This window comes from Lampetra planeri, chromosome 39, assembly GCF_965212315.1.
Source record: "Lampetra planeri chromosome 39, kcLamPlan1.2.h2, whole genome shotgun sequence".
Taxonomy (NCBI): Eukaryota; Metazoa; Chordata; class Hyperoartia; order Petromyzontiformes; family Petromyzontidae; genus Lampetra; species Lampetra planeri.
Window position 1 is genome coordinate 10,011,324 of NC_136145.1, and position 16,989 is coordinate 10,028,312.

General features: G+C 51.4%; 1 protein-coding gene across 3 annotated transcripts in view; it reads right to left on the reverse strand.

Moving 5' to 3' along the window:
* The window catches only part of LOC144731612 (endoplasmic reticulum aminopeptidase 1-like), a 38,438-nt gene extending 33,358 nt beyond the window's left edge, over positions 1–5,080 (reverse strand). For all 3 annotated transcript variants that reach the window (XM_078612799.1, XM_078612800.1, XM_078612798.1), the window contains exon 1: positions 4,659–5,080. In XM_078612799.1, coding sequence (XP_078468925.1) covers positions 4,659–4,680 — 22 coding nt within the window. In that variant the 5' untranslated portion in view covers positions 4,681–5,080. The remainder of the gene's footprint in view (positions 1–4,658) is intronic.
* Positions 5,081–16,989: the final 11,909 nt, after the last annotated feature.

Here is a 16,989-nt window from a genome sequence, read left to right on the forward strand (position 1 = left end):
GTCCGTTCTTAAGATATGGTTTTGTTATGGAATAATCCAGGCCCATTCTCGAACACAAGCAGGCGAACTGCTCACTGTGAGAGTTCCAAGTGTGAACTTCTTCATGCCTTAACGAAATAACACCAACGGGCAACTTGCGGAACACACGTTTGAAACTGAATTGATAACAGCGCATAGGGCCCAGCAAGTTTATTTCAAGCCACATTCACTTTAACTGTGACAACTTCCATCTCACAGAGGCGAGACCTGCACCGACAAACTGGCACGCGCGGTGCCCCAGGCAACCAGCGTGCACCTCGTGTTCACCACCAAGCTTGCTCGTGCTCACCACCAGGACGGAAATGGTACTCAACCACCTCCGTAATAAGTGGGGTCTGGCTGGTGGGCGATGGTGCAACCGGAGTGCATTATAAAGGGTTAGCAAACAGCATTATCAGCCGTTTCTCACGATTACATTGGCCAAAGGCTGCCGGAGTGGGCAGGATGCAGCAGCAACATCCCCTCCCCCCATACTCCTGTGTCACAGCCAGCATTGATTTTCACACAAAGCGATGATGCATGTGAGAGCTCAGGCTTACACAAAACGGCACGGTAGAAATTTACACCCACAGGGATGCGTATATCTGATGATAATAACAAAATAATGTTCAGCCCTTCGTGAATTAAGTGTTGGAACAGGGCCTTCAATGCTGAACAGGTCGTGGGGGTCAATTGTCCATCATTAACGATGCTGGTTAGTGTGGGTTGGTGAAGACGGGCGAGCATAGACGTAGGAGCATAGAAGTACACAACAATGGATTTTGTTGAAATGCCCTCTTTGGCCCAACAGGTAGCCAAGCACCCCATTTGACAGCCCTGTTTGTTTGTGTTCCAAGCATTATCCAGGCTCAACATTTCTTGGCTTCTGAAATTGGGCAAATACATCCCTAATATAATAAATGTGGTACGCAACACAAGTGAAATTATTCAAATGAACTAATCCTGCTCTTCACCTGCACATTTTTACTACAAATTCACTGCATCTGTACATATGTTGAACTTCTTTCGCACCGTACATAGCCAACCGTTTTGCTTCCGATGCAAACATTATTTCACTCGGCAAGCACGGTGTGACAAGTCTCATTCCATGGGCCACATTGAAGGGACTAAATATCAAATAAGGCCAAGCATGTGTGGGGAGAAGGCAGTGTACACTGAAGCCAACGCAGCCAGATGCCAAAGACATAAGCGCTAACACAAACGTCCCTGCTGCCAGCGCCAAGGTCTGCTGGCAACTCCGCTGTAATATTGGGCCAGCAGTTTTTCACCATCGCTATCACCGAGTGCTGTGTACAGTTTCCACATATTGCACCGGCCAAACACAAGCAAAGCGGTGTGAGGCGGCCGCGCGAAATGCCACACGTCCGCACAAACACTGAACGGTCCTGGGGAAAGGGGCTTTGAATTGCCCGCTCTGCACCTGCGGAGATATTCTTATCTCCCCCAAGTGTTGAAATAAAATGCGGGTGGTGGCCGTGGTTCCACCGTGACCCACGCGGGGCGCGCAACGCAAACACCGCAAAGAATGTGGCCCCAAGAAGCGGCCACCACAGGTCACGACCAGGCGCTGGGTGGACCTGCCAGCTGAGCTGTAACAGCAATAAAAAGAACAGAAATGTAAAAGTGCTTCGTGGGTTTATTGTTCGCTGTTGCACTGTACGGCCTAATGTTTTTTCGGGGTTGTCCCGTGTGTTGTGTGCGACACGGAGTCCGACGTTTAACTCCACGTTCCGAGAGCTTCTTTAGGAAATGAAATGATTTTGTTAGTGAAGCTATCCAGCAGAATGGCACAGAACGTCAGACATCACTCCAAACGACATGCGGTACAATCCGAAAATGCATCGCGGAAAATAATAGCGCGGCAGTGCTTAGATTTTTTTCTCCAGTGCGGCTTCGCGAAATCTAAAAACACGATGAGCTGTCCAGCACTGGGATGTTTGGTCAAATCTAAATGCATTATCCTGCATGTTCCATCCGCGATGGAGGAGTGTACTCGAGCCATTCATGGATTGGCCACGGCCTGCACGTTATGTACTTTTGTTTTAACATTGCAATGCGCGAGGACACCGTAGAAAACTCCCGCTTACGAGGCAATAACTCTCAACACGTGTGCGCACAGATCACCCTGCGTGCTGTGCTGCCACGATGGCCACCAATCTGTCAGCCAACAACAGCATCGACGCTTCTTCCTGGACCCCCACCCAAACCCCCCCCCCATACCACCACCTCGCAAGACCGCTGGATCACAGAACATCCTGCGCCGCAGCAGCGGGTGGCGTCCGCACGGAGAGAGAGGGGGCAGCAGCAGCAGCAGATGGTCCCACGCGTCACGAAGTAAATGGGTCGCGGTGATGCGACGGGGGGGGGGGACGAAGCTGCCAAGCGGCCTTGTTTGGCCCCAGCTGTTTGCTTTACAGGCGGCGGGGGCAAAGCTGTCTGCGCAAGTAAATGGGCAAAACGCGACGTTTCTAACCCGCGTGCCTGGCAAGAATCGCGTCTTGCCAATCCAGCGAGGCGGGCTTAACAGAATGCGTGTGTTGATAAGTACGTGCCTCAACGCTAATTGGATTGGAAGGTGGAAATCATGTGCTGAGCTTCCCCTAGTACCTTGTGCGGTGTAAACATCGCCACTGGGGAGACAAAGACGGCCGGGCGTGGTGCTGGCCACCCACCCCATCGTTAAAACTCAGTTCCGGCCGTCATAGGTGCTCGCTAACAGCACTTGCCCCTACAGTCTGTTGAGGCTATACGGGGGATCTTTGTCTTGTGCTTCGACGCTAAATGAAAGGAGGAAGTTACGAAGCGAAATGTCGGCACTGCGCTGTTTTATTGCGCTTCGTCGACCTTAAAACACGACCACGGCAGTGGCGATGGTGGTCACGCCCGTGTTGTGCACAGAATACAACTGTCCGGTTGAGAAGCTGCTCATTTTGAGCCGCAACAGTGTCCGAGACGGTGATACCAATGTACACATCTGTCGGCGGATGATGACACGGATGATATCGATGATGAGGCTGTAATATGGGAGGCCTCATGCACAGCGCACTTACCGGATAGCACACCGACTAACACCTGGTCAATGCCGACCACCAGCACACCGACTAACACCTGGTCAATGCCGACCACCACCAGCGTGCGGAGTCGGTTAGTGATATCACAACTCACCTAACTAAAACTACACAGTACTATTCACCATCTCTCCAGAGCGGCTAAAGCGACGCTTAAGACACATTTCACAAATTGAGGAACAAACAAATATTAACGTGCGGCCCTTTTGCCAATCCAGTTGGTGATTTGTGGTTGTTTACCCACACTTCATCACGCCGACGGCTCGGCCAGGGTTTGTGGAAGGAGGTCCCAGGGTTTGTGAAAGGAGGTCCCAGGGTTTGTGGACGAAGGTCCCAGGGTTTGTGAAAGGAGGTCCCAGAGTTTGTGGAGAAAGGTCCCAGGGTTTGTGGAAGAAGGTCCCAGGGTTTGTGGAAGGTCCCAGGGTTTGTGGAAGGTCCCAGGGTTTGTGGAGGAAGGTCTCATGGTTTGTGGAGGAAGGTCCCAGGGTTTGTGGAGGAAGGTCCCAGGGTTTGTGGAGGAATGTCCCAGGGTTTGTGGAGGAAGGTCCCAGGGTTTGTGGAGGAAGGTCCCAGGGTTTGTGGAGGAAGGTCCCAGGGTTTGTGGAGGAAGGTCCCAGGGTTTGTGGAGGAAGGTCCCAGGGTTTGTGGAAGGAGGTCCCAGGGTTGGTGGAAGAAGGTCCCAGGGTTTATGGAGGAATGTCCCAGGGTTTGTGGAGGAAGGTCCCAGGGTTCGTGGAAGAAGGTCCCAGGGTTTGTGGAGGAAGGTCCCAGGGTTCGTGGAAGAAGGTCCCAGGGTTTGTGGAAGGGCCCAGGGTTTGTGGAAGGTCCCAGGGTTTGTGGAGAAAGGTCCCAGGGTTTGTGGAAGAAGGTCCCAGGGTTTGTGGAAGGTCCCAGGGTTTGTGGAAGGTCCCAGGGTTTGTGGAGGAAGGTCTCATGGTTTGTGGAGGAAGGTCCCAGGGTTTGTGGAGGAAGGTCCCAGGGTTTGTGGAGGAATGTCCCAGGGTTTGTGGAGGAAGGTCCCAGGGTTTGTGGAGGAAGGTCCCAGGGTTTGTGGAGGAAGGTCCCAGGGTTTGTGGAGGAAGGTCCCAGGGTTTGTGGAGGAAGGTCCCAGGGTTTGTGGAGGAAGGTCCCAGGGTTTGTGGAAGGAGGTCCCAGGGTTGGTGGAAGAAGGTCCCAGGGTTTATGGAGGAATGTCCCAGGGTTTGTGGAGGAAGGTCCCAGGGTTCGTGGAAGAAGGTCCCAGGGTTTGTGGAGGAAGGTCCCAGGGTTCGTGGAAGAAGGTCCCAGGCGCACGGCGAGTCGCGAACTTCAGCAGAGAACCCAAAGTCGAGTCCGCGCTGCGCGGCGCGCACGTCAACACGGCGGCCACGTGCGGCGTGGCGCCTGGGAACTTACAACTTCGGACTCTCCCAGACGACGTCGCATTGTCGAGGGAGACGATGGAGCAGCGTGTGATACTAGCTATGGGTTACGAGGCAAGAGTGTGCACGCTGCTGTATAATGAAACAGCCCGAGTGTTTACTGCCGTGGCGGTGCGACGACCATCCTCACCGCCGTGCAGGTCTCCGGCCATCGCGCCGTCCCCTCCTCCCTCCACGGCGCCTCAGAGCAGCGGCGATGCCGTCAACCGACTTGCTCGCACAGAATCAGGCACTTTCATGAAACGGAAGCCGAGTCGATCGTACAAATGATGAGGACGACGACGACGATGAGAATAATTAGCGGCGAAGTGCGCCGCCGACTAAACGAGCCTCCTGCTCCTGCCCGCCGCTCTTAACGAGAACTCTGCCTAGCGAAGATCCTTCGCGCTCATGGCAATCAAAGCCTCGCTCGCGCCGGACGGACGAGACGCGTCTGTAGCGGCGATCGACTCGAGCGCGCGAACAACTTTGAGCAAGAAACTGGAACGTGGAGCGCCGAACGAGGACGACGCAGCTGGGCCGACACGGACTCGCTGACGGGCGCGTTTAATTTCCCAGTCAGCTTAGACGGAGCCTGCCCTCGGGACGCCTCTGATTGGCCGCGCTCCTCTCGGTGTGGCCCACGCCAAGCCAATCGTCTACGCGGGCGCGACGCCCCCCTGGGCACGCGAACCAATCGGAAGCCCGCGCTGCGCGGGGGCGCGCACATGCGCTGTACGGAATGTGGAAGGTTGGCTCTGCAGGCCCCGTCGCGCCCCCCGCTCTGCGCCTGAAACTCGGCCGGGGTTCGAGGGCCACTGCCAGGCCGCGAGGGCATAAAAGCCCAAGGTGGCGTTGGGGAGTCGAGGTCGACTGATTACCAAGGGATAAAGTTTTATTTTCGCTTGTGCGGGTTGGGTTTTACTTCCACGGCGATATCGTGTTGTGATAATACGCCTCAAGAATTAAAATACATTTGTGAGTTTAACTTTGCCACGCGCGTCATCATTTAAATGCTCGGCACGTGAGTGCAGTGACGTGAATGTTGTTATTCACAAGCCAGGTAAAAGTTAAGTTGAAAAATAAATACGGGTCAAGTTACACCTGAAAAATGTATTAGTTTAATATGTCATTGATAAGAGTCGTTCAGTCAATCCACTGTGGGCATAGGAGGTAAGGGTCCCACTGTTATTTTAATTCTGTATATTTTATTTTGCCAGGTAAGACCCACTAAGCTACGTAGCTCTTATTTAAAAGCGACCTGGCCACAAATGATAGCTCAACGAAGATGGCCTATCATCAAGTGGAAATTGATAGCAGCCAAATACTCTAAACGCGTGATGATTCTACACGTGGAGGGAAAACCCGGAGGACCCGGAGAAAAATCCATACGACCATGGGTAGAGAGAGACACGCAAACTCCAAATATACAGCAGACGCCAGGGTCGAACCCACGACCCCCTGTTACATGGTGAGGTCGGTAACATATCGCCACCGTGGTCCTGTGGGTTGACCCTTGCTCTACACGGATGAGACGTGGTGGGGGGGGGCATAGGTGTACAATACAACAATATGTCTTGCTGTACTTCTCTCTGCTGCCCACGTTGCCCCCCGTCACCTGTAACGCCTGTTATGCATGGTGGCCACCTATCGAAACACTTCGGGAGGGATTTAAATATCCTACGATTCTGAGATTTGACGAGGTCAAGCGGTATTCCGGGGCATTTGGTCACTGGCTTAAAACATGAAATGCACGCCGATATATGAATGTTAACAAGTCGAATGATATTTAGATTCAGTTTATTTTGCAACAGCATATTTTCAAAACAGCAAACACTTTGTCACTTTCGACGCCACAGACATGTTGGTGGTCAGAGCTGATATGCCGGTGGTCGGAGCTGACATGGTGGTGGTCAGTGGACGTGATGGTGGACAAAGTTCATAACAGGTGACGTTTTGGTGGTGCACTTATGTGTACCTCTAAGGCATAAAACAATTGAAATATAATATAGCACCATAAATGAGTACATACATTTCACACATACATATACTATATAATGGACAGCACAACAAATGTGAATACATTATTGTATTTATACATAAATGGCATATACATAATTATTTTGATTACAACTTCGGGTCTCTACCGGGAGGGGTCATCATTCACAGAAATTGCAATATGCTTGGAGCTTTATTAAATTATACATATTTTTTGGCTTTGAATCGTTGTGCTCATGATACAGTAACTGTCAAGGACTTGCCAGATGTAAATGGCTGCAATCTAGAGCTAGATTATTTTGTCACACCAAATCCCAACTAGCACCATAAGTTTGTTAACACGTTATCCACACAGTGCTCTGAAAAACCAACAAGTTTCCAGACATGTTCAGTGCAGTGGCACTAAAAGGGCCCTCCCTGCCAGCCACACTCCACCCACGTGCAGTCCTTTAAGCTCAGCTTGGAGATGGGGGGGATCATTGTATCCCCCGCTCAGCCAACCTCGGCACAAGAGACTGTGTGTGGTTTTGAAAATTGTACACGTTGTTTCGTTCACGATAAAATGTCATAGTCTTTTAACATGAAGTATATAGAATACAATAAGCAGAACAGCTGACAGTAAAGCACGACTTGAGATACTTGTACAAAGTCTAAGTTGAGTATTCGTTTTTGATTTTCGATAAAAAAAAATTGTCCCTGACTCGGAACTTTATGAAATTCTATTATTTTGGCCTTTGAATTATGGACTAGTTGAAGACAGATTGGATTTCTGCAGACAATACAGTGTATGTGGATGATAAAATATGATGTTACTGTTTGGCTCTATTATTTATCTCATGTTAAACACGTGCTCAGTGCCATGGTACGGTTGCACCTCGTGAACACATCGAGCCCATTTCACCTTTTGCCTGCGGCTATTGCGGCACTTTTGAGGCAACTGCATGGACGAGGGACTGCATGTGAGCTGCCAAATTAAACCCACAATAAGCCATGCTCTGCAGGCATGGGGTAGCAAATGATATATTTTAAAATTATAAAATAAACAGCGGACAAGACAAACCTTCCCTAACCCGCATAGTCTCACGTCTGTCAGTGCATGTGGCTCCAGTTCGAGAAGGCTACGAAAACTTATTTTCAGGCTTTTCACTTCCAGGTGACGCTCGCAGGTCGTGAACAACTACTCGGCATTCTGAAGTTCAGAGTATTATAATAAATAATACAGCACCGGTGTGTGGATTCCAATAGACCGAGCCTCCTCCTGGGAAGCTGTATGGATGTCAATGCAGTTGTGTCTGATGGAGGGCGTTCTGATCAAGTCACTGCCATCGCATTCGTTTCGCCTGCTCTACCTTGCCTGCTCACATTACCCAAGAGTGGAAACTCCAGGATGAAGGCTGCCACCTCCTCAAACCGGAACCACGAGCCACAGCTGCTCACGCCCTTGCCACCGACGACGCTCAATTAGCACCATCCTCCCCCAGTCTCGCGATCGGACTCGGTGCCACCGCTCGGCAGCTCGCGCGCCGTCAGTCCGCGGCCTCTCTGTTGTGGGTGTGTCTGCAACCGCCGTGGTGGTGCTCGTGGAGGCGATGGCGGTGATTGTGGTGGCGAGAGGCCTTGCGCGGCCGCGTTCTGTCTGGAGCACGTCGAAGGCGCCGTCGGGGGGCCGACCGTTCCTTCCGCCCGCGTCTGTGATCTGCGTGCGAACGGTGGAACGAGCAGAGGAGGAGGGGGGGGGGAGAATCACGTGCCAAGCAGTTAGCGGCAGATGAAGGCATCGTGGGAATTTGGTGCACGGTCGCCGATGGTCGGATCGCCTGGAATGTGCCCGGTCTCGTCAAATGTTCGGACGCTAAGAAACCTTGGGCTTGGGTAGTGTTTGCTTGGGTGACCACTGCTTATAGAACAGCTGTCGTAGGCTGCAGCGAGGCTACGTTGTGGTCAATAGAGGGACAGGGCAGCAAAGAAAAACATCATACACCATGCTCTGGCATGTATGCTCCCCACCTTCACCATCCTGTGATTGAGCACTTATCCACAGAAAATGCAGTTATTAGGCCACTTTGGAGATACCTTTTTGCCAGTATCAAAGTATGAAAAATAAGAATAGGTTTTACCCTTTCTGTCAATAAAACAGGTGTTAAGACGTTCAAACACCAAATAGAAACCTTTTGCAAGTAGTGATGTCTGCATTAACCACACAAGTACGTGTGGTTAATGCAGACATGATTCATGTGTAAAACCTATTCTTATTTTATAACACTTTGGAGGGGGTTTGTTTGGCTATGATTGGAGGTTGGTTTTGTGTTACCAGGTGAAAACTCAAGAGACCAGAATAGTCTAATTGTCAAGAGTGACCTGGGGCATTAGACTGCCATTAAGGGTCAATGATTGCAATGTATAATTCCAAATTGGTAATTTGCGGGGTATTTTTTTCGAATTTGGTCAATTTGGACCCATGAAGCCAGCACGCAATGGGCCTACTCTTGTCAGGGGATCTTTAACACTCACCACTCACTGTGAAGCAGCCGGCACGTTGTATATTGATAGTACACACACCGCAGCATTAACCAGGGCAACCGCTGGAATCGAACCACGAACCTCTCAAAGTGCTCCCACCAAGGCTGCGTCACCGCACAAATGATTGCCCCTTGTCAATTTGGGTGAAATGGTTGTTCCGATCGATTGTTACATGACCTAAACATTTAGCGGCCAGTTACATAAAACAACGCAAGTGAAAATACTCATTCGTTAACATTGACTTAGATTGGAGAGTAAGAGATGTGTTAATATCAGTGTTACGTAAGCCAAGGGCTAAGTCCCCGACGCACTGTGAAGAGATGTTAACTACCTTGCCTGGTATACAGGAGGGGGTTTGATCCTGACCCTGACACCTCCGGAATATTTGGAGTTTGCATGTTTCTCTCCCCATGGTCGCGTGGATTTTTCTCCGGGTGCTCCGGTTTTCCCCTCCACATTTAGAATCAACATCATGCGTTTAAAGTATTTGGCTGCAATAAAGTCCCATACGATGATAAGCCACTTGGTTGAGCTATCATTTGTGATTGCGAAGTCGCTTCTGAAAAAAATCCGTATAGCTCAGTGGGCTTTACCTGGTAAAATAAAAATACTCTTTGGTTCTTTCGGTAAAGTCACGTAGGTAGAATAAATAATAGATCACGACGTTTTGATCGCAACACAAGCAATCGTCATCAGGTGGGACAATCACAGCGAGAAGAAACTGCTGAAGTAGGCGAGAGATCTGCCGTGGCACGAGGTTGTATAGTAGTGTATAGTGTAGTGTATAGTGTAGTGTATAGTAGTGTAAAGTGTAGTGTATAGTAGTGTATAGTGTAGTGTATAGTAGTGTATAGTGTAGTGTATAGTGTAGTGTATAGTGTAGTGTACAGTAGGCCTCGGCAGTAGGGGGGGAAGGAGAGTATGGATTCCTGCAGTCACGAAAGCTTCAAATCAAAATAAACACAGTTAAGTTTACACAATACGCGGTTTGTTTCGTTTTTGTTTCGTTTTACAACCACAGTACCCCCACCCGCCCCGGACATGCACGAGCATGGATCGGGCAGGAGAGGGCGGCCTTCCAGCCACGTGCCCCTGGCAGCCTGCACCAACTCACACGGTAAATAAAGAAATAAGCTGGCGAAACGCCTCCTTCATATCTCTCTCTCTCCCTGCACGTAGGAAAAAACACAAAGGTCAGCCACGGCCTTCTGGGAGTGCATCATTTCAACACCATCGGTTCAACGCGAAGTAAACTGCGCACCACGTCTTGACAATCAGTGTCTCATCAGCAGAGTCAGGCTTGCTTGAACTCATGGCTGGTGAACTGCCAGATGTGTATGGCTAAGGACTCCGTATCTGTTAAACAAGGGTCCTTGGTTGCCGCAAAACTATATAACACAGGAATTGGATACCGTGATGATTGAATACTGTGAATAGGCGCAGCATTTGCTGCAACAGGTAGACATACTCCTTCGTTTACAATAAACCCACTCATTGGAATGGCGATGATGATGATTGTGTTGGTAGTTTATCATCGGTGACGGCGGTGGTTGTAAATCATATGAATGGTAATGATGATAATAATATGAATGCGATGTTTTCCCAACTAAACCTCACAGAGTCTCAATTACTTTTTTTTTAATCAAATGTACTGGAACACTATGTTGGTTTAATTTTATTTGTGAGTATTTAGAATGCAGGAGGTAATTGGAGTACCTGGAAATAACCCGCACGTATGTGGCGGTGACATTCAGCAGTAGTGCAATGCCATCTCCCGGGGTCACCTCGCAGCCCCTGGCCCAAAGAACTTGGCAATCCCAAGTTGCCGAGTCGTCGCACCGACTTAGCTTCCGAGTTGGGGCGCAGTTTGGGCTATTTGGTAGTAAATTATCATAGTTATGATGGTGAAGTTGACCGTGATAGCAATATGCAATGATCCTGAGCAGCTCACACGAAACAACGATGACAAAGAATCTCCATTATAGCCTTTAGGAGTCTGGTGGACCAAGTGCTGTTGGCGAGCACCTATTGAAGCCGGCAACGGCACAGGAGGGGGTGGGTCGCCAACACCACGCCCGGCCACCTTTGTCTCCCTAGTGGCGGCAATGTTTACACAGCGCACTCGGTACTTATTCGAAGGCTGAGTCCAACTTAGGGGAGGCCTAGGACCGGTTCAGATAATCGTCACTGGTGTTGACCGTGACCGGGAATCGAACTTGGGTCGTCAGGTTCGTATCGCAGCGCCCTAACCACTGCACCACCGCTCCCCACTGTTAGTGATACACACACTCACACACGCATCCACCCACCGGGCTCTTTCTTGCAGGTGGAGGTGAATAGGTACGAGCAAGACACATCGTTCCACTTGCCGCCCTCATGCCAGATCATCACCACGCAGTTCTCGCCGCCTGGTGCTGCCCCGTCCGGCTGCTCAGACCGCCAGCTCTCGTAGACCTCACAGACACACAGACGAGACACAGACGAGACACACGCACGTGTTCATTGCATGTTGGTGGGCAGAGCTCAAAAGAGGTGTCATATTGGCAGGTTTTAATTTCCCACTGAAGGAGCTGATAGGCCGGAAACGTGGCACGTGACTGGTAGCCACAGCCAAAGAAAGAGGAACACTCTTTCACTATTATCTATTTTTATTTTACCAGATAATGAGCTATATACGAAGTGGCTTATCATGCGGAAAATTCATAGCAGCCAAATACTCTAAACGCGTGTTTCTAATTGTGGAGGAAAAGTCCAGAGAACCCGGAGAAAAATCCACGCGACCGCAAGGATAACACTCGAACTCTAAATATACAACAGGCGTCAGGGTCTGGATCAAACCCACAATCTCCTGTATACCAGGTGAGGTAGTTAACATATCGAATGGTATGCCGTGCGCATAAATATTTTGTGGGTCACTGACCTGCACACACCCGGCTGAATTTCTATCGTGCATATTGTAAGTCAGTGTAATTATTGTGAACTTGTAACGCGCTGCCCAGTACTCGCTCACCCTCGCAGAGGGAGAATGACTCACAGGGGTGCCAGGAAGAGCCACAAACGGGAAGGCAGCAACCAAGTGGTGAGCTGGCGCCAAATTCCCCTCCGCCAAAGCTCTGCGGTCCTCTCTCTATCAAGGTGCTAGAAGCCAATGAATGAGCGTACTTCTATAGCCGGTGCTCTTCCGAAGGCTCTGACATCGTTGACCTCTACGCATATCACTCCCCTCTCTACTCGCCGCTGTCCCAATTGCTCTCCCTTGCCGACCCTGCCATACAGGGCGCTCTACTGTCTCCTCCTCCACGCTCTGTGCTGATACCTCCTTGAACTTAAGATCCTCCCACGCCACACCCCCTACTGCTGGGCCAGGGGGTCAGCAATGAAAAGAACAAGAAGAGACATTTTTTTCGAATTCGGTCAAATAAACCTCAATATTTCAAGAGCCGCAATGCACTCTGGTGAACACGAGAGGGATCCTTAATAAATAACGTCACGAAGCGGTACTTAAAGAGCCAGTTGCCGACTGCTGTGCCAGACTAATCACCATACCCGTTCATAATCCATACCGTGTACCTGTGGGACTCTGCCTTCTTTATGCTCCATACTGCCAGACTCTGGAATTCATTACCCACCTCTATCTGATGACTGTGAAAAGTGTTCAGTCTAATGTCAACTCCTTATCGCTCCTGACTCTAGTCCTGCTGACTGCGATTCCTTTCATGACAGGTGCAAGACCTTTCGTCAGTAACTCTTCCGATAAAGGAAGGCTATTCGCGGCTGATCGTCACACGTACGACTCGAGGCCACAACTGCGCCCCCCGGCACACTTACGCCTCTGAATGGCGATGCCGTCGCATCTTTGTCCTCCGCTCTAAAGCAGGAGCAGTTGGTGGTACCCCCCCTGTGCGATAACCCCCAAAGCCGGAGGCGAACTGTGGGGGCCCGGCGCAAACTGGCTCGGCGGCGTGAGCGGCGGGCGCCAGGCTTGGCGGTTTCGGCCTACCAGCGGGAGGCCGTCGCTCCACACGAAATCGCGCTCAACCGCCCGGTCGTTGAGTCCAATCCACTGGTAGTCATCGGCGAGACCTGGGAGAGGATTAACCAGAAGCACACTCTCAGCGACGACCGTGCGCTCGCCGTTGTCTCCTGCGTGCTCGTGCGGGCAGCGCCGCTGCCGGGCCCAATGAGTAACCGGACAATCAAATGACAGCTCCGTTACAATGGAGGAGAGGTCATCGATTGGTGGCCGACAACTTGCGGTGTTTAAACAACAAAATTAGGGCACGCAATTTACCAGATTAATGTTAGAAACTAGTGGAATTGTTCAACATTATGAATCAAACCATTTCTAACTGCAGCTCGGTTAGAATTGAGAAGAGGTCATGGATTGGTTACTTGCGAACAGCAAATGCGTGGAGTTGTTTAAATCTATTAATCAAACCAGTGTGATAAGCTCTGTGTATGACGTGACAACAGCTCTGTATTGGATGGCTCCAGGCATTCTGTATTTAATGATACAAGACTTTTGTGTTGGATTAGACTTAAGTTTTGCATCAGATGGGTCAAAGATATCCCATTGGCCATGTTTAGTGTGGCTGGTTTGTCAATAGCCACTTTCACATGAGGCTGTATTATCTACTAACCTGTAAAGCAATGACGAAGCCAGTGTTCTTTACTACTGTTCAGAGGGGGGCCACTTTCGCCGATAAGACATCATCAGTGTGAGGGCCGCCACACATGTGAAACCATTGTTGGGTTTGACAGCAGCACGATGATGGGGGGTGTTCTCTCACATGTTGTGTATTGCCGGGGGCCGCACGTCAGGGGCCGCACTAAAGGCCGCCAGTGGCGCGCGGGCCTTGCAATGAAGAACATTGGACTAACCTCTCAAGCACAAGAACCGCAATACTACATTTATTATTGAATCTGAAGCTGAATCCATCACAGGCTGCACCGGTGGAGGGCTGCACCGGCCAGACAGAAGCTGCTTGGGCATGCGGTGGCTGGGCATGCGGGATATATGACCCAGCCAAGGCAGCCTCGCTTGCCGGAGGAGCTCACTGACGGGAATTTGGATGGTGGCGTGGGGGGGAGTCAGAGGTAGGGGGTTCGGGGGGTGCGGCCACACCGGTGATGAAGGCGTGCTCCTCGGGCGAGTTGATGCTGGCGAGGTGAGCCCCGCGGGCACGGCAGCCGGCCTCTGCCTCCGCCCAGGAGCGGCGGCGCCCCTCGTGACGGTAGCACTGCGAGCGGAACTTGCGCCACCCGGCGGGGCAGCTCGCAGAGTCTGCGGTGGGCACATGCGCGGGCAGATGCAGACGTGCACGCGCGCGGGCACGCGCACGCAAGCGCGACCACATGGGACGCAGATATAATTAGCCAAATTAGAAAATGAACCTGCAAATCACTGAATTGGGATTGTACATAGAAATCATCACCCCCCACCCCCCCTTACTACGAAAACTTGGCAGGACCTTCCTGAAAAAGAGCCGTGAGACTCGGTGAGGCTTTTCCTGGGTTAAGCGGAATGCATTTTACGCAGACACGCATGCGTAATGGGCACACGCGTAGACACAGCTATGCACGGCAACGTGCATGCACACGCGGACAGATACAAGCACAAGCATGCACGGAGGCACACAAAGATAGATTGCCACACACACAGAAAGGCAAAAAACACAGCAAAATACAAAGGATCCCCCGCATAGCCTGAGCAAACTGTTGGGACAAGTGCTGTTAGCGAGCACCGATGAATGTTGGCACGGCACACTAAGGAGTGGGTGGCCAGCACCAGGCCCGACCGCCTTTGTCTCCCCAGTGGAGATATTTACACACCGCACCAAGGTTCTCATTTGAGGCTGAGTCGACCTAGGGGAGGCCTAGGACCGGTTCAGATAATCGTCAATGGTGTTGGCCATGAGTGGGAATCAAACTTGGGTCGCCTGGTTCGTAGCGCAGCGTGGCAATAACCGCTCCCCAGACATGCGCGCGCGTGCACACACAACAACAACCACCATTCCCCAATAAGTGGCGGTGACGTCACCACGACGCTTGTGCCAGGCTATGTGCACCTTGAGGCCACGTGAAGTGTCGAACGCCCGCTGACAGGAGGTCACGGGTCAGACCCAGGTGCCACTGGTGGCTGACTGAGATGAGTGGCTGATGCACCACCTGTGCCCCCTACTGTGCCAACTTGCTGTGCTTGAGCCACCCGGCACTCCGCTCGTTGTTGTGAGCGTCGCTCATCCGCCCTCCGTTGTTGTTGGAGGGCGACTGCCTCCAACTGCCCAGTAGCGTCCTTCACGAGCCTCCTCCACAGAGGCCGATCTTGACACCGCTGGTACCAGTCATCGGCAACTCCACTCAGCTCCACATCCTCCTGTACCACATCACTCCATCTCTTCACTAGCCCGTGCCGCGTCCGCTTAGCCACCTCGATCCAGCCGAACAAAAGCTGTTTAGGCATGCGGTGGCTGGGCATGTGGGCTACATGGCCCAGCCAACGCAGCCTTGCCTGCCGGAGGATTTCACCGATGGGACTTTGTCCAGATCTTTCAAGGATTTGTGAGCTCCTCACACAATCCAGCCTGGTTAAACCCAGTATGGATCGTAGGCAAGCCAGCCTAGATGTTTCTAACCAGCGAAGATGTTCCATTAGAGGGGTCCTCATTTCGCAAGCGTAGAGAAGGGAGGGAATGACTGTGGCCGAGAAGACCTGAAGCTTCGTGCGGAGCGACAGGCCAGGTAGCTTCCACACAGCGTTATGCAAGATAATGCCACTCAACTGATTCGGAGTGAGACCTCTGCTGTTAAACCGGAGCCAGTCGTAAGCACACTGTCCAGATATGGGAAACTCTACACTCTCTCCACAACTGCCCCATCACCAATTGGGAGTTGTGGGAGTGGAGTGTCCGATGGTACAAAATACCCTGGCAGGTGCTTAGGTTTGGTGGGGCTGATGGTAAGGCCCCACCTCTTTTGTGGCAAGCTCCAGGTTTAGCAGCAGCACCTCCAACTCCTCCTCTGAGTGAGCAGCAATTACCAGATCATCGGCATACATAACATGGTTGAGCAATAGGGAGCCATCCCTTGACCGCACCCGGGCTTCGATCAGCTTCCCATTATATCTGTACCAGATGGAAATTCCTCCGGTACAGCTATTGAAGGCCTCACGAACTACGTGGTCAAAATAGATGTTAAATAATGTGGGAGCCAGAGGACATCCCTGTCGCACCCCAAGGTGTACAGCGAATGGCTCCGACTCCCGGCCACATAGTTTTACCTGGGCCCGCTCACCATCATGAAGGTCCTTAATAATCGTGAGCAGAGGGAAGAAAAACCCAGAGCCCAGGCCTACTGATGGTATCATAGGCCTTGACCAGGTCAATAAAGCAGAGATGTAGGTCTTGTTGGAATTCCCTACACCTCTGCTGTAGCAGACGGACAGAAAATATGATATCCGTGCAGGACCGCCCTTTCCTGAAACCACATTGAGGCTCTGCAAGCCTCTCCTCAGCGTGCCTAGCAAGGAGATGTTGAGTAATCCTTGCCAGGACCTTTCCCGGCACATTGAGGAGTGAGATGCCCCTGTAGTTGTCACGGTCTTTGCGGTCCCCCTTCTTAAAGAGGGGGACCACCAGGGCATCCGTCCAGTTCTGCGGAACCCGTCTAGTGGTCCAGACTGTTGTTATGATGTCATGTAGGGCAGTCTGTGCACAAACGCCACTCAGCATTTCGCTTGGGAGATCATCTCTGCCCGGTGCCTTTCCTGGTCTCAGACTCTGGATCGCCTTTAGTACTGGCACCTCAGCTAGCCAGTTATAGGGGGTGACTTCTTCAAATATTTGGGGCACTGCAGCCTCAGCAAGGTCATCCCCACTTTGTACCCGTGATGTTTACCATATCGACGGATTTCCCCTCCCTCAGGACTTCACAGAAATGCTCAGCAAATCTGCAAACCTGTTCCT